Source organism: Zootoca vivipara, chromosome 7, assembly GCF_965207765.1.
Source record: "Zootoca vivipara chromosome 7, rZooViv2.hap1.1, whole genome shotgun sequence".
Classification (NCBI taxonomy): Eukaryota; Metazoa; Chordata; class Lepidosauria; order Squamata; family Lacertidae; genus Zootoca; species Zootoca vivipara.
This window is the reverse complement of record NC_142590.1, coordinates 60,694,451-60,722,273: the sequence shown is the minus strand read 5'-3', so window position 1 is coordinate 60,722,273 and position 27,823 is coordinate 60,694,451. Positions and strand designations below refer to the sequence as shown.

Sequence of the window (27,823 nt, the reverse complement as noted above, 5' to 3'; positions counted from 1 at the left end):
CATCCTTTTACAATACATGTTGCTGCAGGAAAGTTATTTCTCCAAGGGGTTAAGTTTTATTTCCCTCTCAATGCTCAAACATGGGGTAATCCAATACCTTAGTTGCTGGATATTCCAGATTCCACCAGGCTGCATCAGAGGCAGAAGTTAGGAAAAGAGCGTAACACAGGTGCAGGCTAAATTAACTCCTTCCATACACTGTTGTGATTGATCCAGACTGAGAGCCACAAGTTTTTGTTTTGTTTTTTTTTGTAAAGAAGACAGGGGCAGTCCCAAGAACGTGCTAAAAAGACTTGTATTTTAAAACTTAGAAATGTGTGCTTGACCTACTCTCCTCCTGCCCCTGTTCTCTCTCTTTTCCATCAGTACTACAGCAGGAAGGTGAATGGAAAGTGAAAGCAGGGCAGTGAATCATTCAATAACACAACACACGTTGTAAATTCTAGAAGCTTTAATGAAAATCCAGTAGAAAAAACACCTGATAAAATCTGATATACTCTTGGAAATGGGAAGGGTTTAAGAGTTAAGGTTCGTCTTCCCCCTGTTCCCCCCCCCAAACATTTTCATGCTAAACTTTAAATGCAGCTTGAAATAGAAATCTAGCTGTCAGTCTCTGAACTGCAAAAAGGGAGGGGGGTTCTTCCTGCCAGTTTCAAAAGGAGAGGTTAAGCCTCTGCACTCGGTGCCATCTCCCAGTCTTTTCTTATTTCTGATTTGCTTTATAATCCAGCACAAATGCGTTTCAAACTAATACCAGTCTTTTCTCACACACCGCTGGACACGGAAGGAAGGAATGCAGAGAAGTCTCGCACAACAAGAAAGTGAATTTACACTGCATTAGTTGGATGCAGGTAACTGCACACTGCATTCGCTCTTGCAGTTAGGATTTCTTTATATAATTCCGGCTTTAACCCCTGATCAATAGTAATAGGGAGCCCAAACATGATTCATTTATAGTTGGGCCATCATCTGCTTTTTCAGTATGTAAACAGGAGAAATAACTTATTCAAGAATGCAGGCTGCAGTAGCAGTGCCAAGGTTTAAGACAGTACAGGTCCTCAGTGCTCAGATCTCCATTCTGGCTCCACTTGCTGCTGGATATGACTCTCACCAAAATTGTTGCCTGCAGAGAAGGAAAGCCAGATGAAGAGGTGAAGATCAAAAGAAAGTGCTTCCTTAGTTTGCCCTTGCTTCCAGATTGATCTGACATGCTCCAGTGCTGCCAATTTATTGATGGGGAATATGTTATAGCAGAAGGACATGTGCTGCATTGTAAGCACTTGCCAAGCTCCAGCTGCCAGGACTTTCCTCTGCGCTCAAGCACCCATCACCTTGACCGTGTGCAGGCCCTTGCACTGGCAAGGCAGCCTTCAGGGGTATTTAAAAGATAGGCACTTTCTTTAAAATAAATACAGAGGAATTTCTCCAACAAAAATCATTTACACTATGTTATTTTGCAATCCTTATTCCTCAAAATGTATGAAGTTAGCCGGCAGTGAAAGTCCACATTTGTGTGTGTGTGTGCGCGCGCGCTTAGAAAGAAAAAAGTAAGCAGGACTTCTAAACAACCCCCCCCCTTTTTTGGATGAAAAAAGTTGATGTTGAGCCCTTGCTGAAAATGTGCAAAAATAAAATAAAATTGAACATTGGCTTTGGTCAAATGGGTTTGTGGCTGAAAAAAATGTCGATCTTTCTCTTTTTAAATAAAGTTGGGAGGTAGAAAAGGTGGTTTCTACAACCCTATCCATTGTACAGAACACAGGAATTGAAAAAAAAAATACAGCCATAGAAGTATTTCATCGAGATTCAGATGGTTGCATTTATTTTGGTAACTGCTCATCCAGTCACCAAGTCACAGACGAAACCCAGCAGAGAATTACTAGAACTGTCAACTGAGCAGCCTCCTTGGGCTGCCCCAACTCTGAAAAGGCTTTTCAGGTTACTTGCTATGCATTTAGGATTACTATACATCCAAGAAATAACGAGTTCAATTTAGGTCACTTTAGCCTCTTACCTTCTGGCTGCCTATTCAAGGAGAGAGAAGAGAGTACTTCTACCAGCCCTTCATCCTCTTCATTCTCCTCTGCCTCATACCGATATCCTCGGTATGCATTATTGTCCTTGCAATACTTGAGAAACCTAGGGACGCCAATAAAATAGTAGTGTTAATGCCACCAGCCTGACCCATGAGCTTTAGAGGAAGTCAGAATAATTTTAAAAGGATATATTAGCGCTAAACCAGAATGGCCGAGGGGACTCTAGCTCACTGCTGCCTGAAATGGCCCAAGTCCTAATTCTCAAGTAACCATTGGCTATTAAGTATATTTCAACATCAGTTCTTGCTTAAGAGTGTGCTGAGATGAGCACCTATTTTGCAACCACAAGATCCCAGGTTTAGTTCCTGGAATTTCAAATAACTGGGCTGGAAAAGACTTTACTTTGAGGTGTTGGTAAGCTGAAGCCAGTCAGAGTAGACAACACAACAGTCTGATTCAAGATATGGCACATTCGTGTTCATAAAGAACCAAAGGTCTATATAAATGCATCACCTTGGCAGGTGCAGGATGATCTATTTGCCCAGGGTACAGGCACTACACACTGCAGCCTGGATCACAATGCTCCACTGTTAGAAAGCGAGAGTGATGAGGCCGCCCCAGGTGCTGGCAGAACCAATGGCTTTGGGTAACTCACTTTGGTTAGCCAAGCCACACAATACAGCATTACACAATAGCTGCTGAATTAAGCACTGCTGCATGGCCCACACATTATGGGGAAATATCAAGGCTATGGGGTGAATTTGTTGCTACTGCCAGCAGGGTTTTCATCCAAGAATGATCAAAAATGCACTCGGGTCAATAGCTGAACAGAAGGAGCACCACATGCAGGCCAATCAACACAAACTCTGGCAGAATCATTAGGGAATCCTTAGCCCTGCTTGCTCAAACCACAAAGGAACAAAGGGAGAGAAGACTGCGGGCTGAAATGGCTGAGGGGGGTGATGGAAGCAGGTAAGTGGGTGTAGGAGCTGGAGGGCAACACTTACTCGGCCCAGTATTGATCCTTGCTGAGAGTAGCTGGATTTCCTATAATTATCAAGAGTGCCTTGGCTCTTGTAATGGCCACATTGAAGCGCTGAAAGTGGAGAGAGTAAAAAGAAGAAAAATTAATACACCTGGCCTGGCAGTAAGTGAAGATGCCATTCAGAAACACACTATGACCAAACCAAGCCACAAAATGGTACTGCTTCTCTCGCAATCTCTGGAGGGGAGGAACGAAGGTGTAGTGTGTTCTGGACATGCCCCGGGTCCCAAAGGAAAGGCAACAAGGGCCTTTCTGAAGATGATGTGCCCAAATTCGTACCTTGGGGTTCTGAAGGAAGCCTATACTGAACTCCTCATCTATATTGAAGTAATTGCTGCTGCTGCGCACTGTTGAGATGAGCACCACACGCCGCTCCTGGCCCTGGAACTCTTCAACACAGCCAACCTGGAGGGAGAGGAGAAGAACAGCCAGATAACAAGGATTAGGAAAATAAATCTTCACATCCCAAACTCAGGAAAGGCAAGCAGCTTATTGGGGGCCTTCTTCCTCCTGGTACTGAGATGCTTGATCCTGCTGCCCTCCAGATCAACCACTCCCATCAATGTAGATCATTGGCCATGCTGTAGTTGTAAGTCAATCACCATCTGGAGGGCATCTTCAGCAAGGCTGAGAAAAACTCCTGCCTGAAAGCCAATCAGTGTAGACCAGGGATTTCCAAACTTGAGTCTCTAGCTGGTTTTGGACTACAGTTTCCATCATCCCTGACCACTAGTCCTGCTAGCTAGGGATGTAGTCCAAAAAACAGCTGGAGAGCCAAATTTGGAAGGCCCTGGTGTAAACAATACTGAGTTAGATGGAACAATGGTCAGATTCCATATAAAGCAACTTATTGTGTTTCTGTACTTGATGCAGTGCTTACTCTGTTCCCACAGCACTGTGATGGAAGAAGCCATACTTCATCATAGAAAAACTCACTTGTGAACTTTTTTGGACCATATGATTAGCCACTGCTGGACACACAAGTGGCAGAACAGATGGATTTTTGGTCAGGTGCAACAAAGCTATCCTTATTTAAGATGCACGTCTGATGTGGATATATATCCAAACCATTTCTCCCTTGGCACGACTGGCAGGAAAACTTAGGTCTCACCTTTAGATCCTTGATATCGTTCACACCCTTTAGTTCCAGACCAATGGCTTTTTTTATCTTCTCCACCTGGGAGATAAAAGCAAGAGCAGTTATTCGTGCACCCCCTCATTCTTATTGCCCGACTCAGTTTCTAGCAGGCAAGAATGCTGCACGTCTGCCGTCTAATGCCCTTAGCAAATGGATGAATTCCTTTGGGCCACTAAATAGGACTGGTGGCTTCAGAAATCTTCCCTGCCGCAAATGGGCAGAGTAGCCTTCACAACATCCACGTGGAGAATGCAAGACACAGCCTGCATTCTGTGTCTTGCTGCAACTAGCCAAAAGCAAGTCATATGACTGCCACACCATGCTTTTAGCTGCTCCAACTGTAACAGCCGTGGCACCTGTCTACAGAAAAGTGCATCCTTCCACCTGACCACATGCATGCATATAACTAAGTGCAACCACATAAGTTGGAGGACAACTTGGCCAGTGAAGAGGCTCCAAGTCTCCATGACTCCTAGAAAGGAACCTTGTTCAGTGTGCTGGGGCCAGCAGAAGATCTCACCTGCTTCCTGTATGGAGTGATGACTCCAAACTCTTTGGGGGAAAGGAGAGACATGCCTTTCTTGCCCTGGTTCTCCAGGAGCAGTTTTTTGAGGTAGTCAATCAGCACTTTAACCTCGGCCGTGTTGAAAAACGAAGGGCTGTTCTCTTCACGCTGGTCTTCCCCGCAGACTCCGTGAAAGATGATGGGAAACCCCTGCAAGAAGAATAGGAGAAAACACGCCGACTCAGCTGTGCTCAAGCCTATGGCAGAATTCCCAGGTGCCGCCCGCTCCTCACCTTCTTCACCAGCTCATCCCATTTGCAGTAGGAGTGGGTGATTCGGTGGTCGCCATGCTCCTGCAGCTCCCCATCATAGAACTTATCATTGGGGAACTTGAGGATGGCAGCATGGGACCTGGGGGGCAAAGAAGACCGTACTTTAGCACATACAAGCTCCTTTGGACTGTGGCAAGTCGCTTTCCTCTTATGCTCATAATAATGCAATGCCAACACAAAATGGGACCACTGATGCTGTAGCAGCTTTTGATCCTTTTCACTTAAATACAAATGGTAAATGGGCGGCCTCCATGCCATGCCATTTGTAAGTAACTGTCACAAGTTGGCAGGAGCCGAGTGTGTGAAGGCGAGTGAGTGCTTTTCTTTCTAGGAAATGGGCCGAGAGGCTTTGGGAGAGGCAAAACTTGCCTGTGTGAAGGCCATCCCTTAGTAGTAGTTGTAAAACACGACGTTTACATGTTCCTTCCATGAAATGAGTCTATAAACATCTGGGATGCAGACCTGAATCTCTCATTATTCCAGGCCCTAGTTCAAGTCACTCTTCTGATATCTTACCCCCAAGTAAAATAAACATTTTGTCTGTGTTTTAGGGCAAGAAGATCATTGTTTAACTGGCAGTATTCCTGCATAATTAGTATAAAACGTTGGCCCGGCCCCCACTTCTGCTACAGTCCCTTAAGAAGCTGGCCCAGTCCACTTATCAACCTGAATTGGGAAGACAGAACCCAGGGAATCCCACTCAAGTCAACCTGGTCCGAGGCTGTGTAACCTGTGTTACATTAAATAGGCAAGAGGAATACAGATACACTTGTGTGCCACCTGCTGGAATCCTGAGGCAGAGCAGTGAATGTACCTGTAGTTGTGCAGCAGCTTAGTGACAAACTGTGGATTGTAGCTCCCATCCTCCTTTGCGTACAGTGAGTTTTGATGCATCAGCCGCTCCAGAAGGGAAAGTCCTATGAGAGCCAAGATGCTGCTCAGAGCTTCCAAATGAATGCAAGGGATTGGGGCTGGGAACTCTCTTATCTATCCTTTTCTAAACCCTTTTTCAGAACAGGATAAGGCCCCAATTCATGACCCTGTCCTGTAGCACAGTTGCTGCTAAGAACAAGAACGATGTGGGTGCAACTTCAAGAGGGGCAAGCCATTTGTGTGAAGCAAGCTCACACAATTTGAGTCAACTTGCAAAAATCTCTCGTTTTCAGAGTGTTTTGTTTATGCACTTAACATAATTGAAATAAATAAATAAAAATTAAAAAAGACCAACTAAGTTTGTTCTGGGTATAAGCTTTCGTGTGCATGCACACTTCCGATTGCCAGCCATATGGTGCAGAGTTTTGTAGAAGCAGCTCACACTGAGTCTGGACCAAGGGTCCATCTAGCTCAGCACTGTCTGCACTGATTGGCAGCAGCTCTCCCTCGTTTCAGGCAGGCGTCTTTCCCAGCCCTATTCTGGAGATGCCAAGGATTGAACCTGGGACCTTCTGCAGGCAACTCACGTTCTCTCATCACTGAGCCTGGGTTCTTCCTCAACTTGCCACATGGCCTGCATCGGCTGCAACAACTGCATTGCTGGCATTGCATGAATTGAGCCTAGAAGCAGACTGTTCAACAAGGGAGGAGTCCGCACAGAGACACCTTTGGTCGAATCAACCATTCCCCACTTAAAAACCCACTTGGAAGACTTCAGCACAGAGCTCAGATGCTTTATGCTCCTCCTCCTCCCAACCTTAAGAACAGATACCTCAACTTGCATGAAGTGCCAGCGCAAAGCAAAATAAAATACATGTAGCGGGTTTTAAAAAAATTACTACCTGCTCCTTACTCACCTAAGCCATGATCAATAGCCAGAGGAGACCTCAGGATTGGTCCCAGTTGCTTGGGATCACCTGCCAGAACTAGCTGACCTCCTTTAGGATTAGTCCTTGGGTCCATCATGGCTAGGATGCCTAAAGGAAGAGGAGAAAAAGACAGGGCTCTAGCCATTTGCTCAGTCTGGCCCATAAGCAGAGTCCTGGGGCGTGAACTTTAATCTGCTTTCCCCTAAAGCAGAATAAAGTATAGAACTACAGAACTGACTAGACCTGGAATGTCTTCTGGGAAAGGCAGCCTGATCATCAACAGCGGAAGCAAATACAGAAAGCAAAGAAGATAAGCTAAATGCTGTTTAAAATGAGTGAAGGTCATTTTAGGGAGAAACATTTCGATTCAGGACCTTCCGGAACTCTGGGGGCTGAACATAGTGACACCTGGAAACACGTTAGCGAGAACATACATGACAAGGCAATTGCCCCACAATGAACCCTATCAGTTTAATGAATAAATTGAAAGTTCGTGTTCTGTTCCATTAAAAACTAGCATGTTAAAAAAAAAACCACGTTTCCCACAGAAATGACAATCCTTTTCTGGATAGAAAACACACCTGCAATGGCAATCAAGCTCTGAGGTTCCTCAGCATGACCACTCTCATCGATGAAGACGTGAGTGAAGTGTCCCGGAGGGAACTGAGCATAGACCAGCCTAGCCAGGAGAAACAAAAGTGAGCACAGGGAGGGTATCGGACTTCCCAGCTAGAGGACAACCACATCAAGTGGCCGCTTTATGGAGGGGTGACATGGAAGGTGGAGGAAGAAGCTTGTTTTTTGATGTTCCAGAGGGTAGGAACAGAATCAGTGGATTCAAATTGCAAGAAAGGAGATTCCGAATAAACATTAGGAAGAACTTTCTGATGGCAAGAGCTGTTCGCCAGGGGAATGGACTGCCTTGGAAAGTGATGGACTCTCCTTCATTGGAGGTTGTTAAGCAGAGGTTGGATAGCCATCTGTCAGGGATTCTTTAGCTGTTATTCCTGCACTGTGGGGCAGACTAGATGACCCTTGGTGTCCCTTCCAAGTCTGTGATTCTATGTAATATGGCTGCCACCAAAAACGCCATTTCTGTTTTGGTCTGGATTCCATTCACATGGTGGCAAACAGCCACCATGAAGATCCCACTTTCATACAGCAGTGACAGGGAGCCCTGAGTACTAAACCAGGGCCTTCCATAGCAGCTGCATCACTAGAGTCTTAACTCTTGTTCTAGGTTTCCCAGATAGCAATGTAACATGCCCAGAACAAAGTATTGTGCTTTAGATTGGTGTCTTGGTGAATTGCATCAACCGACAACTAAAACGTTTTCTCTCACAAATAGCTAATAAAGACCATCTTGGCTGCGAGTCCTGGAATACCTGCTCCCTTCCTTGCAGGCCATTTCCACGTGGCCTGGGAGGGCAAAGTCCTGACTTCCGCCAGCTGCAATACCTGATGGCTGTTATTTGTGGGGGTTTGTTTTTGGGGTTTGTGTGTGTGCTGTTATTGATATTTTTTCAATCTTTATTTGAGATCTAATTATGATTCATGTGGAAATGTTTAACTTGGAGTGTGTACTTTTCAATGTTTTATTTATTGCTTAGGACTACTTTATGTTTGTGATTAATATTTTTTATGTTGTAAGCCGCCTTGAGCATGGTTTTAACTATGGAAAGGCGGAACACAAATAAAATGATGCATGTATTTATGTATTCCATCTCCTTCAGTGGTGACTGTGGCAAAGAGAATACGAAAGGGTTTATTTAAAATTTTGTGGCAACAGTGGTAACAAAATGATCTTCCATTTAAACATATTATGTCTTCCCCACTACATATGCAAACACATACAGTTTTTCACTTCTCACCCATTCTCATTTGTCATTTTTGAATGATATCTGAGGCTTCTTACCTTCCTGCTGTTATCAGGGTGGTGATGATCACTCGGTAGTTTCCTAGAGTCTCCTTGCTAGGAAAGACCGGAGATTCCAGTGTCTTGTCCCAGTTACAGACATGCTAGAAGCAAAAACAGGCATTAGGCATAAGCTGGGCTCTAGCAACATCCTTGTTCACCTTGTTTCTGAGGAGGAAGAGGGTACAAGCTTATTGCCCTGAGAAGTGTGAATAAAGAACCCTAGGCAGGACAGAACATTTAGCTTGGACACGTGGAACTACTATATACCTTGATATCCTCAGGGATGCTGCGGTAATCCCTGCTGCTAGCATTCATCCTGTAGATGTTCCTCTCCTCCACATGTTTCAGGAGGAGCTTACAAAGCAGGTCAGAGGCACTGTTGGAGGGGGCGCAGGCAAGCACGTGGGAACCCTCAACACGTTTTAGTACCTGAGAAGGATAGGGAAATAATACTGGGGAATTGGTGGCCAGCCAAAAGAAAACACTTCCAGGCTTATAAGGAACGGTAGCATTCAGAGGGCTCAAGAGTTACCCTGAGACTGGTCCAGACTTGCAGGATGCAAGATGGAGATGATAACAAACCAGTTAGGTTTCTGCAAGACTCTTGAATTAGGTGTGTATCCCAGTTCCATCATGCCAATACTCTTAAGCAAGTCTATTTCTCTCCCGCATTTAATAGTATAGTCAACGCTAATCTAATCACAGTGATGAAGTTCTCTCCTCACCTGCTTAATGGCCTCCACCATAGTGACTGTCTTGCCTGTACCTGGTGGCCCAAATATAAGATACGGGGCTGGTCTGGAGATGCCTGCTACCACCTGATGGACAGCTTTCACCTGCTCTTTGTTGCTCTCCAGATTCCGGTCATATAAACTGGAAGGTGGGAAGAGTGAGTGAGCAAAAAGAAGAGGTACCAAAGCGCAGGGCAAAGAGAAAGTAAAATGGCACATTCATACCACATATTCATATGAACCCTCAGCCGTAAGACCTCCATAGACTTAGGGCATTTCCATGGCAAAAAGGGACCTTTGTCCCCTTCTTTTCCATACACTCACATGAGCGGCTGACCAGCAGTGAGTAGAGATTGTCCCAACGAGAAAGATGGGAATAGCAGGTTCTGAAGTTGCCTCTCTTGGGCAAGGTCAACGGCACGATGCTGGACTCGTAACGGCAGACGACAGAAGGTGAAGTTCACATCAAACTTCATTTTAGGGATGAAGCGAGATGTCAACCTGGGAAAAGGAAAGGGTGCTGAAGAAATCTCCAACAAGCTCTGGCCATCGCTGATCTCAGGTCACTTATGCAGGCTACCAATTTCCACCAACCTTTCTAGCTCCAACTTGCATACCCTTCCCCCACACAATACCACCTGCTGAATCAGTCTGCTTGAGAGCCACCTGCTGCCAATTCAGGCCAATCATAGAGTCAAACTATCCAACTACAGCTTCCCTTTCAACTTCTTCCATTTCTCCCTTAACCTTCAGGGCAATCCCAATCCCAACCAGCTTCAGCCATTCTTCAAAAGGCCACAGACCAAAACTGCTCCATTTAATCTGCTGGTCCCACCTGACCTGCTGGAACTGATTAATTTGCTTTCCAATACAGTCTACCAACCTCCTGGACTTTGCTTCCCCTTCTTTCTTTTGTCTGCCTACAATATTGCATCTCTTGAGTTTTGTCCATCTGATAGTCTCCAGCAAGTGAAAATCCCTATACAGTGGTACCTCGGATTAAGAACTTAATTCGTTCTGGAGGTCTGTTCTTAACCTGAAACTGTTCTTAACCTGAGGTACCATGTTAGCTAATGGGGCCTCCCGCTGCCGCTGTGCGATTTTTGTTCTCATCCTGAAGCAAAGTTCTTAACCCAAGGTACTATTTCTGGGTTAGCGGAGTCTGTAACCTGAAGCGTCTGTAACCCGAGGTACCACTGTAATCTAGGTTTGACAGCTCATTGTTAGGATTTCATGCTCCCCGATGCTGACCCCAACAAGGATATCCTTTTGCTTTTAACAGCCAAGTGATGAAGAAAGGCAGAGCAGGTTCTGCAATGTTGTGAATTACACCTGCTACGTGTCCACAAACACAAAATTACAAGTGAGTTGGAAATCTTAATTTCATTTTCAGTGGAAGGAGGTCTAAACAAGGCCTCAGGCTGGAGGACTCACCTTCCAGAGAAGCCCAGCTTGAGTTTATCCCATTCCACAGCATGGACATAGCCCTTGTATTGGACAATCGGGTGCTTTCCACGGTCTTCAGCCAATGTTACTAAAATATGATCGCCTCTCAGGACTGATGGGCGGTTCTCGGCCACACCAGGTACCTAAAGCAGAAAACACAGCCCAGTCTGAGAGGCAACCATGCCCTTTTATCTTCATGCTCCCAATAATTAACTGAAGAGGGTAAGGCGACATCTTGCACACAATCTGGTCCTTTCCGTTGTTGCCTCCTCAGCTGACTTCTACATTGACTTGCTTGCCCCCTTCCTGCTCTCCAACTGGCTCACCTCCACCACTCTCTTCACTGCTCAGCACTGAATTCACATGCTCCTCCTCATCACCAAAGGAAAGGGGCACTATGAAGTCCTTGAGATCTCCTCTCACCTCCCTCCAGGTACAGGAAACAACTAAGGAGTGCACATTAGGGCATTCCTCAGCTGCTCCTAGTGCCCATCAGCTGAGGAGCACAGGAGATGTGCTGGGATCTTAATGTGCTGGGAGGGGGAAGGTTGTGTGTGTTTTTGTGTGGATGGCAGGAGAGGGGAGCCCAGGCCTGCCAGCAAGTGCCCCAACCCACACTACATGCAACCCAAAGCCCAAAAAAGGTTCCACATCCCTGATCTAACTGCTACACATGACTCACACAATATGAGAAACTCTCTTCTCTAAGAGAACTCTTTGTCTGCTGCTTACCTGCAGGACAAGAAACGGCTTATTCTTGTCTGCTTCCATGCAAACATCGGACTTATCATATCGACGAATGTCCACCTCCATCTGGATCTCCTCTAGGTAAAGGAGCAGATGAAACTTCTTACTGTAGTTGTCAAACTGCAAGGCAGCTTTCAGGTCACTCCTATGGAAATGAGTAATAATATCAAATCAAATGTAACCTTCTCAATTCATGAAGTTGGAAGGAACCTCATGGGTACCTGGTCCAACTTCCTGTCAATACAGGAAATCCACTACTGCAGCAGCATCCCAAACCAGGAAATGCACCGAACCCCCAACAGGTAGCCATCCAACTTCTGCTTATAAACCTCTAAGGAAGGTGAGTCCACCACCTTCCAAGGGAGTTTGTTCCACTGTTTAACAGTTTGCAAAAATACAGTAACATGCACTTAATAAGAGAAGAAATATTGGAAGAGGGGTGCGGTCTTACTGGAGCTGTGCAATCTTCTCACGGGTGCCATCATTGGGTGCGTGGCCTTTATTCATGCAATCTACCTGATACTTCAGGTCTGATGGGTAGTTGTAGTACTGCAGAGGTATATTTTGCTTAAGGTCATAGTCCAAAGTGCTAGAGGGGTAAAAAGCAGTGCAAGGTTTTATTGATTAGTGTCACGTGTAACAAGACAACCCCCAGTTGTAGCAATGCTAACTCCCGTATAGGATGTAAGTTGTCAATCTGAGCAGCAAGCAAACAATTCGTTACCACCCAGCAATACTTCACTCACTTTCTCCTACAGGATAATTAATTCAACAATCCAAAATCAAAGGGCATGGTACTCTCACCCTCCGGTGACCCACCACCTCCCTTTGGTGTTGACCCTTATATGTTTGGCCTGCTGTCCTGCAGAAGCCCTCTTATATAGTCTGTGGGCTGGGAGGCAAGTCAATTAATTGCACCCGTTTGCACTTGCCTACTCCTCAGGAGTCTCCTGACTGCTAGAGCAACCAGTAAGTGCATGAGTGCAGCTGCAGTGCTTGTGGCATGAGCAGTGGCTGTGAAAGTTTCCTCAATTTGCAGATGTGCTCATAGGCCCCCAAAGGTTGCTGATCCCTGGTATAGAATGTTAGGTTCTGCACAGTCTCTCTGTAGGCAGTCTGCATCCTTTAACTCGCAAGTTCAAAAATGCCCCACAAATTCCCAGAATGGGCAATTGCAAGATCCAGGAAACTCTCAAAGCTCTACATGGATGGCCAAATTCACAGAAGCATGACAACCTCTTGATGATTATACCAAGTGGTTACTAGCATTTGTGGAACAATAACCATCGATCAAACACGACAGAGCTTTGATATGCAGTGATGCAGATAATTGGATGCGAGGTAGTATATTTACAACCAGCTGCTCCTTTGGCTCCCTCCCGTTGTAGGAAGAGCCTGGAATATGGACAATGCCATCAACTGACAGAGACTAGAAGAGATAGCCATAAAAACTTATCTTTATTATAATTGTACCTTTCTGTGCAATTTAGTTGTAAGCTGCTTTGAGAGCAAATCTTGGTAAAAAATATATCTCAATACGTAAGCTAAAATTTCACTTGACATCTCAGACACAACATTATCCCTTTCTGTGGATGCCATTCACATGTTTGTCACTGGATGAGAAGTGCCTGAGGCAGAGCTTTCCAAACTGTGTGTTGTGGCACATTAATGTGTCGGCTGCAGTGTGTAGGTGTGTCGTGTAAAGACTCCCCGCACTCCTCCCGGGGCTGGAAAGAAGCTAGTTTAACCTCTGGTTTGCTAGTAAAACTGAATTACTGTATGGCCAATGATGCATGTCTAAAAAGTGTGTCACCAACATGAAAAGTTTGGAAAGCTCTGACCTAAGGTGTATACACAAAAGCATGAATCAATCCCCCATCTAGGTAGTTCATGAATGACTTATCTGAAGGAAGATTTAGGAGGAAGAATGAGGTGAAGACTTCGGAATGCTTATGGAAGGACATAAACAATAGTTCTAACTCTACCTGAAGTCCAGCTCCACCCAACAGCTCAGACCTCGCTCATTAGTCATACCTTGGCTCCTGAATGCCTTGGTACTCAGATGTTTTGGCTCCCAAACACCACAAACCCGTTTGCGATCATTCTTTGGAACCCAATGTCCGATGCGGCTTCCGGTTGGCTGCAGGAGCTTCCTGTAGCCAATCAGAAGCCACACTTTGGTTTCCAAATGTTTTGGAAGTTGGACAGACTTCCAGAATGGATTCTGTTCGACTTCCAGTGTATTTATTTAGCACTGATGGAAAGCTAGGTGCTCTACAGCGTGTCAAGGTGAAAATTTTAAGTATCTACATCAGCTGGGAAAGACATCAGAAAGGAAAACACTTGAGAGACTGAGTAATTGAAAGTGGGATGGTGGGAAGGAAGGAAGGAAGGAAGGAGTGTTAGATGGCAGGAGAAAAACAGCTAGGAGACAGCAAGATGGGTTAAGGACAGAGTTCTTAAAGAGTATAAATTTGAGGAGAAGTGGTTTGACAAAGAGAAAAGCAAGAGAGAACACAACTCTAATAGAGAATCCCCACATACTTTTTTGGTGCAATGCCATCCACTATCTCAACTTGCTGTGGCTTGTGCAGTTTGGCTTGGTATGGCTTATAAGGTGCTGAGGGAGCCAGCTGTTCTTCTAATTTACTGTGAGCAACAGCAGACATGAAACGTCCAATGATGAAGGATCCAGTCAGCTCACTAATAAACTCAAACACCATGGTGACAGTAAAGTACCCGTAGTCCTCTGTCAGACAGCGCACTCGGATCTCATGTGTTTCTCCTGAAAGTAACAAAGCCTCTTTACAGTACAAGCTACAAGGAGGGTGCCTGTTTCTCACTTTTTCTAGTGTAATTCCTAACTATAATACTGTATCCGAAATCAGGGGACTGAGATACATGCCCCTCCAGAATATGTAATGCAATTTATTAACTGTTAACAGATCATCTGGTTTTAAAATGGATCAAGTAAACAGAAAATGTAAAACGGTTTGTGGTAACTTAATTTATATTTCATCTAGCAGAATATAAAATACTAGCTGGCCCTGTCACGTGTTACTGTGGCTAATCCCTGTGACTGCCCCCATCCTGTGCCGATCCATGACGTATCCTGCCCCCTCCTTCCCCCAACCCCCAGCTTATCCCTGTGATTCCCCCTACCCTGTCCTGAGCCATGATGTATCATGCCCCTTCCCCCCTGCTCATCCCTGTGACTGGTCCCACCGTGTCCTGACCTATCCCATCCCCTCCTCCAACCCCCAACCCCCACTCAGGCGAGTCAGTACCTCCATTCGGCCTAGTCTGTAAAGGCTTTGGCCTAATATGTAAACGGGAGCTGAGGTGCTGTTGAGAGGGAAAGTTCTATAGGTGCAGTACCAGTGTAGTTGCCGCTAGAGGGCGCTGGTTTGCAACTGGTTCTTTTCCCAACATGCATTTTCGTCTGAGTGGTGTGTTAATTTAAAACATGGGGTTTGGGTTTTTTACCTGGCTCAGGTGTGTCATCTGTCTTTGAAAACGGTACAGGGTTACTCTCATATTCACATGTGGCATTGTGTCAAAATTTGAACGCAATCGGTCAAGCGGTTTCGGTGAAACGTGGATACTAACGGACATGGCCAGTTTACATTTTATATAGATTTGCTTCTTGCACACACACAAAACATGCTAGGATTTTTTTGTGCTTTTATGTGTCATCTTAAAGGTAGTGATGGGAAACGATTTAAACTATCTTTTTTATTTTTAATTCTGGAGGAGGAGGAGGGGCAACCAATAGGGTTTCTCCACATAGTTTTGATCAGATTTCCCCTTTCACTACCATGATGGGGGAAGAATTAAGCTTGGTTTTTCTGAAGCAGCCTGGGCAGCCTCCAAACCACTTCAGACTGAATCAGGGTCTAACTCAATCTGACCCTCAATTCATCTTCAACGACATTTCAGACACTGTCCCACACCCACCAGCACCCATTTCAGTAACATACTCTCAAAGTTCCAAGAAAATATATACACAACAATACTGTTAATATATATCAACGACAATACCAGATTTCTAGTAAAATAATAAATATAAAATAGATATACAGTGGTAACTCGGGTTAAGAACTTAATTCGTTCTGGGGGTCCGTTCTTAACCTGAAACTGTTCTTAACCTGAGGTACCACTTTAGCTAATGGGGCCTCCCGCTGCTGCCGCGCGATTTCTGTTCTCATCCTGAAGCAAAGTTCTTAACCCGAGGTACTATTTCTGGGTTAGCAGAGTCTGTAACCTGAAGCGTCTGTAACCCGAGGCACCACTGTAAAAGGCTTATGATGTATTTTTTGTGCTAGAGAAGTCCTTTTACAGTCCTTTCGGTTTGGGTGAGAAGTTGCTTGAATGTAAGTTGGTTGTCTCTGCACTGGCACTACTTTCCCTTGGAGGCTCACTAAAGCCCAAGTTTGAGCATATTTCACATGAATGGAAACACTTTTTTGAGCTGACTTTTGGGGTTTTAAGGGGTTATTTTTGCAACTATTTAATTGGACAGTAGTGAGATATTTTACATACCTCATTGTTACCTGTAAGAGAGCAGGCTTGCAGAGAGCAGCCCACTCTGCTTACTTCCACCAGGTGGGAGAGCAGCAGCAAGAGCAGCAAGTCTGGGAGGGAAAACCAGGAAGTGGGAAAGAAGGGTCCAGGGCTCTGCAGAGTCCTGGAGGCTCAACTCCAGGTTGGGAGCAGGGAAGCAGGGGCGGAGCTAGCTTCAGCAGGGGCTGGAAAGGAGGGGTAGGTAGAACAGCACCTCAGGAGCCTAGTTTGGGACCACGGAGGAACCGTAGAGCCAGGAGGAGGGGCGCTTGGATACCCAGTCTTAAAGGGGGGGGTCAGAGCCCGCCAGACGCCATTGCGGGCTTCTGCCCCATGCAGAGCAGACATGATTTGAGACATCTCACCACTGTATATAGCATGCACAATAAAACTCTGAAAATGCAGACAATGTGTGGAGTGCTTACTCGGGAGTAGCCAACACCCACCTGTGACATTACCCAATTAAATCCCCTTCAATGGGTTAACCAATACATTTCAACAAATAAACACATAAGTTACCTGGCTGTAATTCCACAGGTAGCGGTATGTAAGGAAAGGTAAATTCACGACATCCACGTAGTTTTCTGAACCTCAACAGCTTCACTTCATTTTCTCCATTATTTTTTACCTCTATTACAATAGTCTTTTCCTCATTTGGAGACACATCCAAACTGATTTTACCATTCTCCCCATCACACCTCGAAACAATGTCCACTCCATTCTTATTGGAGACGAATTCGGCTCTAGGGAATTGAAATGACAGGGTAACAAGTTCCTAAAATATTCTATCCTATATACACATCTGCAATTGCTCTGAGATAATGCCCCAAATTTTGATGTGGAGAGGGTATCAATGATATTCTAACATTATTGTACAGCAGGAAGTAGATATAATGACCCAGTTTCAAAAAGAGGAACTGAACCCATTACAGCAACACTTTTTAATGCCAACCAAATCTGCACTCAGCCTTAGCTACTCTCACAAGATAGTCATGAGGACAAAATGGGGAGGAGAACTATGTATGCCACCTTGAGCTCCTTGGGGGAAGAGTGGGATAAAAATATAATAAATAAATAAATAAATAAATAAATAAATAATAGCAGCAGATAGTCTGACCTCACTTATCCATGCCTAAGTTTTCTCCAGGTTAGACTACGGTAGAGTGTGATGCATGTCTTTGAAGGCTGCTCAAAAGGACAGTTAGTAATCTAACAACTTCATCCAGCACTAAGTGGGACTGGACATTATTATCATATTTTGCCTCTACAGCACAGTGGATCCAGTTTGAAGTATTGAGTCATTATTGGCTTTTTACAATCAAAGGCCTTCAAAGTTTAGGACCAGGATACTTTTGAAGGCCCTTCTGTCTTCATAAGACCTTCAGCTGAGGGGCCCCTGGGAATGCTGCTGCTATTGGCAATGTGACTGGCTTCTTGAGAATCTTAGATTTAAAATGTTGCTTTCTAATTTTATTTTCTTGCAAGACCATATTGAGCTCCCTGCTCTGCCCAGCTTTTGTGACAGTTAAGGTAAAGACCAGAATTCTTTTTCCACATCCCCAAGGCTGAATGTATACTATGACACACATACACAAATCCAAATTCCGTGCAAAGATAAATAACTTACCCTGCACTATGTAAATTAAGGACATTTGCATTTCCCATAATTTATTGTACTTGCTCTAGCCATAAGCAAGGAATAAGGGGCTAGATGGATTCTGATTATCTACCCCTAATGAGCTAGTCAGAGTGAGCTCACAGTTTATGTTTTCAAGTTTATTTCCACAGCAATGAGGGCTGAAAACTTTTTCTTAAATAAAGATGAAGATTCCAAAGATTCTGAAAATAAGGACCAACCCCTGCCCGATTTTCAGTTATGTGGTAGGACTGGAGACTTGGGGAATGCGAAGACCTATCTCTGGAATGCAGAGTTCTAGATAGTTGTGCTCACACACAATCCCAGTCTTTTAAGTCTTCATCATCTCCTTTGTTACCTGTCCTTAGCACGTGACCTGCAAGGAGGTAGGGCAGCACCTGGGCTTTGGTCCTGGTTAGGCTGATCTCCAGCATCATACCTTGGTCTCCGGTACTGATCAGTTAACTTTACTTTTTTCTTTACCTACACAAGGGGAATAAAGGGTAGACACCATGAACAACTGGAAGACTCAGAATAAAGTTCATAGCAGGAAGCAGGGAGTTCACAATGGGTCAAAAAAACATATTTTGGATTCAATACAATCCAACTTCAGAAGGAGCCTTCTCAAAGTACCCTATTATTGGGAGATATTTTCAGTAGAACCCATCTCTACATACTAGATGGAAACTTGTGTTCAGGGCTGTGTATCCTCTCTGGTTTAAAACAAGCAAGAACAAATCCAAGACTTTTGCAGCAAGATTAACTCTGATTCCATGTCAAATAATCTAAGTTCAGCTACTTGTATAAATTACTAATTTGCATATATTTTCTTTGTCCTGCTTTTGGCAGCTTCTTGCACAATGGAAAAGGGCTGAGCACAGCAATTAAGGGAGAAGCAGACTCGAGAATGGGAAAAGTTGTTGGGCCAGCCAGCCTCTGTCCTGTATAGAAGGAATTGCCGGATGTCAAGTGAGACCAAAAGTGCATTTGACTCAGCCCTGTCTACACTACAGTATTTGGTAGCTGCTTCCTGGAGTCTCAAGCGGAGGCACTTTCCCAGTAACAGCCTTGAAATGTGTCAATGGCAGGTGCCATTAAATTAACTGCGTGAATTCTGTGTTCCCTCAATTTTTGTGGGCTTCTGAGGCTTCCCTCTCACAGAAAATCTGGGTACAAGGTGGCTTGGTTTCTTCTTTCCTGAGAATGCAAAACGGAACCAGATATTATTATTTTTTACATGGTACAGGCAATCAAGTTAATTTTGCTGTCAAAAGAGCTGAAGTGGATGAATTGATAATGTATGGGGACATCACTGTTATTGTTCAAGTAAATTGAGAAAGATTTACATTTTAAAAATGTGTAAAGTAAAAGAGAGAGTGGGAGAGGGTAGATCCTAAAGATATACAGTACAGTGGTACCTCTACTTACAAATAACTCTACTTACGAATGTTTCTACTTACGAATGGAGCTCCGTCCGCCATCTTGGATGCAGTTTAGATAGGGTTGCTTCGACTTACGAATTTTTTCTCCCAATGCATTCCTATGGGATTCGACTTACAAATTTTTTCGACTTACTAATGTGCGTTTGGAACGCATTAAATTCGTAAGTAGAGGTACCACTGTACTGGGCCTTCATCCCACTTCCCACTTTAACAGGCCTCAAGAGACACATGTTTCAGTCTCCCTCAAGCCTAGTAGCTGCTCAACACAATGTTTCAGAAGAGGAGTAAAACAAGATATCATCTCTCACCCTTCCAAACACCACAGAGTCCCCACGGAACCCGGCAAGGCCAAAGCGCCAGAGTGCATAGAGAACAGAGGAGAAGTTACCTCCTCTAATATCAGCTCTGCCAACACAAGAAACAGAAAGAAGAGAGTTATTCAGCAAAGGAAGGTAAACTTAGCAGGACCATTCTGATGGATTAACATCGAATTCAGTACACATAGGGACTCCCCTTTTCCAACACAGTTGATAGAAGGGATTTTTTTTCCCTAGCAAGTTCTTGCATCACTGCAGCAGGAAAAACTACAAATATTGTGCCTTCATTGTATTTTAAAGGCACAACAGCCCTGCCTTGCCCTGAATGTGCGGGCAGTCACTAATCTGCTGGCCAAATACATCTGCTGTGTATTTATGTGTGAAACTGTTTGTCTTTCAGGGTTCATCCAACTGCTTTTTGTCCCCTTTTAAAGTTCCTGTTACCAAGTTCTTTTGTTATCAAAGCAGAGAATGTACTGTGGTAAACTAAAAGTCCAGCTATTTTTTTTTTGTAGAATAAGCTTTTTTGAACTTTCCTGCTGAAGGGGACTCTAATCCACAATTAATGGGATCATAAATATGTTCATCTTTAAAGGTACAGTACCACAATGTATGTCTGTAATTCTGCCAAAGAGACCAACACAGCTACCCCTATGGAATTTATCAGAGAAGTGGCCCGAGTAGCCATCTTTTCTCAGCAATCCTAGACTCAATTGACACTACAAACCTTCCCCAATTATTCTGTTCTAATAGCTCAAAAGAGTGGTGTACATAGATCTGTATACCATAAATACAATTAATTTGTGAATGCCTTAATTGTCTACAGTCTTTGGAAATCTACATGAAAATATTATACAGACATAAAAAGGAAGTGCCTCCCCCCCATAGGTAAAGAACAAAGAGAGGGCAGGAATTAGCAAATACCCTACATGCATTAACCCCTGCTCCAATATATTATACATACTGTACACTAAAATATAATGTACAGTCATACCTCGGGTTGCGTCCGTTGCGGGTTGTGTACTTTCAGGATACGAACGCGGCGGACTTGGAAGTGTTTACTTCCAGGTACCATCGCGCATGCATGCGCAGAAGCGCTCTATCAGCGCTTCGTGTGTGTGTGTAATACTACGTGGAATACCGCAGATTACTTACTGCGGCCAGACTGAATGTTCTTGATTCGGTGGTTTTGAGGGGAAGATTTGGAGGAGTCCTATACAGTCAGAGAACGTGCCACTGTGCATTGGTGAGGTAGAATCCACAGAACACATTTTACTGAGTTGTCCCTTTTATAACGTTTTAAGGCAATATCTTATAACCCCATATTTATCTCACTTTAGTTCCCAACTAAGAGAACGGCAGGCAGCATATTTGCTAAACAAGCCCACTGGGAAAATACCCTTCTTGGTGGCTAAATTCCTCTTCCTGGCGCTCAAGTGTCGGAAATGTATAATCGAATGCCTTGATGTGGGTTACCTATAGGAGGTTCAGTAGCGCGGTCATAATTCATTTATGTATCCCTCTGATGCCTTCAGTTTTATATTTGTATTGAGAAATGTTTTTCTTTCTGACTATCGGTCAAATAAAGTATTTTGATTGATTGAGATGTAGTTTTCGGGGTGAGAACGGCACCCCGGAATGGATCAAGTACGTATCCAGAGGTACCACTGTACATCAAGAAGCTTAAATGAATTGTAAAAGTTCCAGGGAAGCTCCACACTTCCAGAAACAATTTCTCCACAGCTCAATTGTTGCAGAAATCATTGTGCAATTGTTGAGTTTCTGTGCAACTTCTGAGTACAGTATTTGGCATATTTTCTGAATCTGTTTATTTATCCTGTTTGGTTGAGCAGCTTATATATTAAACGCATGACATTCAAATCAATGAACAAAAACCACAAATTGATAAACAGCATATGCAACTTGGTATACAGTTTATATTTTATGGGAAGACTGTCTACATATACCTGGTTAAACTACTTTCTGCTCTCCATTAGGATTTTAATAAAAACTTACTTGGGACTTTCTGGGAAAACAGGATTAACAAACTGTTTTAGAATAACGATTTTGTTGTACTGTTACATTCTCGATAATTAAAAAGTTATGATTTCTTTTTAAAAAGACAGGATGGGAGGAGAGGAGCTAACAGGCATGGAGAACATGAACCAGACAATTCAGGGAAATATTCAGAAATGTAAAAGTCGCTTCCCATCTCCTCAGAATAAAAACCTGGGAAAGTTCAATGTGACTTTTCCCTCTCCTTGTTTACTGAGCCCAGACAGAACTCCCTTGCAAATGACCTTGAAAAATGAGCCTTTTCCTATCAGACAAATTCCAAAGGAGCAACCAAAACAAAAAAGCAATCTTGTGCCATTTTGTGTTTCCTTTACTGTGCTGCAATTCCCTACCCCACATACTTTTTTTAACATTCCAGGAATCTGAACTTAGCTACTCTCTGAAAATCCTGACATAGCTGTCAAGTTCTCCCCCCCCCCTTTTTAAGGAAAATTCCCTTATGCAGAATAGGCTTCCTCGCAAGAAAAGGGAAAACGTGACAGCTATGAATCCTGTGCATACAGTCTTGCCAGGAGTTAACCAAAGTATTTCTTTGAAGTGCATTTCATTTGGCACAGAACATTTGGTAAATTAGGAGATGCTGCTTCAAGCCATCAAAATATATGGGGAAGGCTAGCTCAGTGGCTCTCAGGGCTGTCTGAAGCATATGCAGTGCTGGGGTGCAAAGATCCACCCGGCGCGCCCCCCCCCCGGGTTGCCCAGGCCCAGGTGCGCAGGAGGGCGGAGCCAGCTGGCGGCCTCAGCCGGCGCCCAGCATCCCTAGCGCCTATGGGTAGGATGGCCCTGGTGGCTGTAGTCCTCAACCTGAGCAGTACAGTATGGGGAAATTTTGTTGCTGCTTCTTACAAGCTCCGCTCCCCACACGGCATCAGCAGCACTGAATTTGAGTGCAAAAGTGCCTTAACACTGAGGTGGGAAGCGGGGAGATTGCAGGGCTTGATGAACCAGCTTGTCCCCAACTTGAGTGAAAGAGTGCAGGGAGGGAAGATTAATATGCACCCTGTATTCAAAAGTGAGGTGCAAGTTGTGCAAAAAGCAAATAAATAAATAATAGTAGATTATTTCTACCTCGCCCATCTGGCTGGGCTTCCCCAGCCACTCTAGGCGGCTTTCAACAGAACATTCTAAACTGAATAAAACTTCAAACATTAAAAACTTCCCTAAACAGGGCTGCCTTCAGATGTCTTCTAAAAGCCAGATAGTTGTTTATTTCCTTGACATCTGAAAGCTACAGACTAGAAATATTTCTGGGTTAGCCCATGAAGTAGAGCACAAAACTCCTTGTAGAGCATCTCCTCCTTGTGCTGTCTTGGAAAGTTCTTGGAGGAAGAGAAAATCTGCCCTCACACCTTTCCACTGTGAGCATACAGTAAACACAACAAACAATGAACTGTTTGCTAAGCAGTGGCTTGGTTCCTTGTTGTTACCTGATATTTTCATGCTGCTCTCCTCAATCAGGTTAACTGACAGGTCAATTTTACTTCAGGGTAAAATGGCTTTTTGCTAGCCTGTGGATGGCAGTTGGGGGATTAAAAGGCTACCTCAGATGGAGGTAGTGAGTTCTCATCAGGCTGTCTTCTTCCCTTAGAACTAGGTTGTTGCTCAGGAGATTTTACTTTCAATTTTTCTAATGCTCTGCTTATAGGGGAGGATTTTGTGCATACAGAATGCTCAATGGAAGCCCCCCCCCCGAGCCCTCCAAACATGCAGAAATGCCTATCTTGTCTGTGGATACCCAACTCCTTTTCACTTCCACATTGCTGAAAAGGAGAAGGGAAGTCACAAGAGCATTGCTGTCCTAGGCCCAGTTACCTCAGACTAGAAATGGCAATCTTAATGGTGAGGGATATAAGCCTTGCATAATTTTAGCAGCTTGAACCTTGACCATTTAGGACAGCCTTCCTGCCAATAAGACAAACAACACTATTTGCACAGATACGGTTCTGTTCTGAGGAACACTAATCATTAATCTTTTAAAGGCGGGGCACAGCTTGGTCCCTTTTGCTCTTTTTCTACAATAAATCCCTCCTCCTAGAAATTACAACCAAAGGTCACCCTTTGGTTCTCCTCCAACAAGTTCTCCAATTTCCAAACCAAACTCTAATTCTCCAGCCACATTCTTGTGCTCCCAGATTCTTAAAAAACACCCTCTCAGGGGATGCCTACACTACCCCTTTCTCAATTAAGACTTCTGAGCAGAATGAATTTTTATAAAACATTCTTCTCCTTCCTTTTTTCTTTCTTTCCAAAAATACAAATGTGAGTGCAGTAGAGAAATTCCTTTCCAACATCCAAAATGGTCATTTAAGAAAATCCTCCCAAAGAGGAAAAATTGCTTGTCAGCCTATGAGCAATAGTCCACTTCTATCTGATGCATATCAACACAACAGTCACTGTAAGCAGCTTCAAGAGAAAGAAATTGGAATGTATCCAATGAGCAAAACTATGTGGCTTCTCCATCCCATCTAACTCAACTATAAAACTTTTGAACAATCATTAGCGTCTTCTGCCTTTTCACCCTCCGAGACTGGGCCTCATGTTGCCATTTCCACTTCCTATTATGGTCACTTCCCAATGGCCTATTTATTGAGAATTTACCTCAATTTCTTTGCATAAAGTTTGTGGGGAGGTTAGATGCCAATTAATTTTCTGTTGCATCAGAAAATTGCGTTACCCCACTTTCCAACGCATTTTCCTCATTGCAAAATGTCCTGTGTTGGTGGGGTAAGTTCTCTGGTCACACGCTAGTGTCAAAGCCTGAATTTGCAAGTACTGTGTCGGTACTTTATTGGCTCCCACCCCCCAAAAGTGACTGTCTGCAAGTGCCCAATAACTTCATCAGCTAGACTGCGCCGCTAAACCACAAATGCACAATTTTCATAGGGAGTCCTGGGTGTTGTCGGGTTTGTTTGAGCACTTGTGTTCATTTCAGTTGCGTAATTTAGAGCCTGAGAACTGGGAGAGTGAGGTGAACAGAACAAAGCTGTGTATTAAGAGCTTTATTTTGGGAATATGGGGAGAATTTATTTTACCCACCTTCCTAACCTCAACCTACCCAACCGTAGCCACGCCAGACCATGAGAAGAATCCTGGGAACTGTCGTTTGTTAAAGGTACAGTATTGGGATGGGCAAACTACAGTTCCCATAGTTCCCTTTTTTATTATTTTGGGTGGGGAAGGGAATGTGCTTTGAAGGTCTGGTACAGGCATCCCCAAACTTTGGCCCTCCAGATGTTTTGGACTACAATTCCCATCTTCCCTGACCACTGGTCCTGTTAGCTAGGGATCATGGGAGTTGTAGGCCAAAACATCTGGAGGGCCGCAGTTTGGGGATGCCTGGTCTGGTACTTTACAGAAAACATGGCTGTAGGCTGCTCTGAACCCATCAGAGAAGGCGATGTTGTAAAGATCAACAGGAAAAGCTTGCAGTCCAACTTACATGTTTCAACCAAACTATTCTGGATCCAGTCCACTTATCCTGGAGGCCAACCTATCCAATCTTCTCCTCGGGGCCCTTCCTTTCCTTCGCCTACTACCCTTCCTCAGCCCCTGCAGTCCTCTGAGCACCGTCTGACTGCCTCCCTTCGACCCCCACATCCTTGCTCCATTTTTCTTGTGTTTCTCCTCAGACCCTCTTCTCGAGCGCTAATGTGTAAGGCTGAACAACTGAGAGAAGCCACCCCAGTCTTTTCCTTCCCCTCGAACACGGCCGTCTGTAAGTACCGGTACACCGACGTGCCCCATTTCGCGCCACGGATGCACCTTTGCGCAGCGCCGAGAACGCAGCCGCTGCTGTTTGCAAAACTCAAAAAGGCGTCGGGGCGCGCGAAGTTCTGCTCCACAGAGGAGACCACATGAAACCATAGCTGCCAAGTTTTCCCTTTTCTCGCGAGGAAGCCTATTCAGCATAAGGGAAAATCCCTTTAAAAAAGGGGTAACTTGGCAGCTATGCATGAAACGAGAGGCGGGGGGGGGGGGTTCCTACTGTGCAAGCCTGGGCTTGCTGCTCAGTAGGGATCCCAACACTTTCCTCTTCATTCCAGAGCCAGGGAGCCGAGAAGACAAATCTCCTGCGCTGCAGAGCTGCTGGCCGCTCCGCCATCCTTGAACCTCTCTCGCACCCGCCCCTCCATCGCTCTCGTCCACTAACCTGTACCGGAACTCCTGATTGTAGATCGCCGTCAGCTGTTGTTTGTTGCTCACTTCTTCCCTGCGAGAATCCTTTAGAAACTGCACGAACTTCTCTCCGATCTCCTTATTCTCTCTTACGGTGCGTTTAGGCATGGTGGTCGTTTCCTTGCCTCCGCTCCCACCGACAACCTCCAGCAAATCCGCCCGGCCGGGTTCCCTCTGCCTGCTTGCAAAGCTATCGGGCTCTGAACCGGAAGAAACGAAACTGAAAGCTAATGGCCAGGCTGACTCAGGCTCCTTGTAGGTCTGGCGAAGGGTGGAGACACACCAATCTCCTCTTCCCCTGCCAATCCAAGGATTCAGGATTGCTGATGGTTTCCCCCCCTTTTTTAATTACTACACCGATGGGGTGGGGAAAGAAGGAAGGAAGGAGGGAGGGAGAGGAAAGCACAATTCTGTAACCTGAGCTCAACGGTGGGACGCTTAGACATGGAACAGGTGAAGAAATAAGTAAGAACTGTGAACATGTACAGAATAACTTTTGCTAAGTCTTTAATAACGAGGATTGTGACTGTTCCTCTTGTTAGGCAGGCTAAGGCTGCAAACATGTATTCATTCAGTGGGGCTTGAGTAAGTAAGGATAGGATTGCACTGCAAAGCAGCAGATTTTAGGTACTATTAAAAGGTACCACACATTCAGTTATTTTAATATATTTTTCATCGCCATCAGAGGAGGGACATTTTAAATTTCTGCCTCAGGTATTAAAATGGCTTGGGGCATTCTCTAATTTGGAGGCAGGAAGTTTTGCTCTCTGAGCAAGCTGACTTTCACCAACTCCCATTTTAGAAATTTATCCATACAATAGCGACTTAGCTCACAGATGGGTGCATTTTCAAATTCAAAGTGCTTTACATTGCAATTCTGTGCATTTCTACTCACAAGTAAGCCTAATTTATTTCAATGCAGCGTACTCCCAGGTAAATAGGTGTAGAGTTGCATTTTCATTAAACATGCACAATAACTCGGGGTGGACCACAAGAGTTCTCAAAACCAGGTTTAGAACAGACACTAGTAGGTCCAATGTGTATCTAATGTTGATTCAGCAACCTGAGCGAGTCCTTTTAGATGGGTCTGTTTATGCAGACCCTACCTTGATAATTAAAAAAGTTTTGTTCCTGTGTCTCAGAGGATGATCAGTAGTAGCTAAACAAATACGCAATCGGACAATTCCTCCTTATCAACATTTCTCCAAAGTCAAACATCCTTCCAAAATTATCTCCATTGTGAATAAGGCATCCCAATATACCGATACAGACTTTGGCATTTGCTTTAGATCTCAAAACTGCATTGTTTAATCTTAAAAGCAAGACCTGTAAAAAAATAAAAAATCAAGACCTCTTCCAACATACTCCCCCATGCCATTTTCCCATTTCTCTCTCCATCCACTATCAGTTAGGAAGCATGAATTTTCTTGATTTCTCAGATGAACTTAAAATCAAGTGGATAACAGACTTTTTATTATGTACTTCATTTCTAAACTTATGTGTATGCTATTTTAATCTTAATCTTTATCCCTACATTTTTATAATTATTGAGATGGGCAAATGCAAGATCCATTTTTATAAGCATGAGCAAGACCGACTCCATCTTGTGTAGCCATCTCATCTCAGTTATGCTTGTTAACAACATAAGCTTAAGGTATGAGCCCAAATTGCTGTTGCATGTCTTTCATAATATGGTGTTGTGAGGAGGACCAAAATTTGGTGCCACAAAATGGATCTTCTCAATTTTGCACCCCTTCGGTTTGGTGCCCTAATTCTGCAGGATGTGGTTAAGTAGACATATACAGAGAATTTCTGGTGGTTAGCTATTGTGGAAATATTATCTCATTTACTTGTAGGTATAAAAGGATTTGGAAACCCAACTGAGGTTTTCCAGCTCTGAACAAGCTTTGCTG

The 27,823-nt window shown here is 44.2% G+C and overlaps 1 protein-coding gene across 1 annotated transcript; it reads right to left on the bottom strand.

The window, feature by feature from the left end:
- Positions 1 to 433: 433 nt before the first annotated feature.
- On the bottom strand, positions 434 to 27,234 carry MOV10 (Mov10 RNA helicase). Its single transcript, XM_035123123.3, has 22 exons — positions 25,885 to 27,234; positions 19,650 to 19,746; positions 18,258 to 18,382; positions 16,783 to 17,006; positions 14,245 to 14,485; positions 12,152 to 12,289; positions 11,686 to 11,845; positions 10,942 to 11,096; positions 9,832 to 10,008; positions 9,502 to 9,649; positions 9,044 to 9,205; positions 8,774 to 8,877; positions 7,440 to 7,537; positions 6,847 to 6,966; positions 5,871 to 5,973; positions 5,018 to 5,135; positions 4,740 to 4,934; positions 4,193 to 4,258; positions 3,361 to 3,486; positions 3,044 to 3,132; positions 2,015 to 2,139; positions 434 to 1,123 (listed from the first exon to the last, which is right to left on the bottom strand). Exons 1-22 carry the CDS (start codon positions 26,016 to 26,018, stop codon positions 1,059 to 1,061), a joined length of 2,970 nt encoding a protein of 989 aa, XP_034979014.1. The 5' UTR covers positions 26,019 to 27,234; the 3' UTR covers positions 434 to 1,058.
- Positions 27,235 to 27,823: the final 589 nt, after the last annotated feature.

Bases quoted from the DNA above. Each gene is read 5' to 3' on its own strand.
- MOV10 (XM_035123123.3), bottom strand. From the start codon at position 26,018: ATGCCTAAACGCACCGTAAGAGAGAATAAGGAGATCGGAGAGAAGTTC. The intron at 14,486-16,782 runs GTAACTTATGTG...TGTTACTTTCAG, and splicing joins ACCTGTGGAATTACAGCCAG to GAGAAACACATGAGATCCGA. The intron at 11,097-11,685 runs GTAAGCAGCAGA...TTTCTGCTTTAG, and splicing joins AGCCGTTTCTTGTCCTGCAG to GTACCTGGTGTGGCCGAGAA.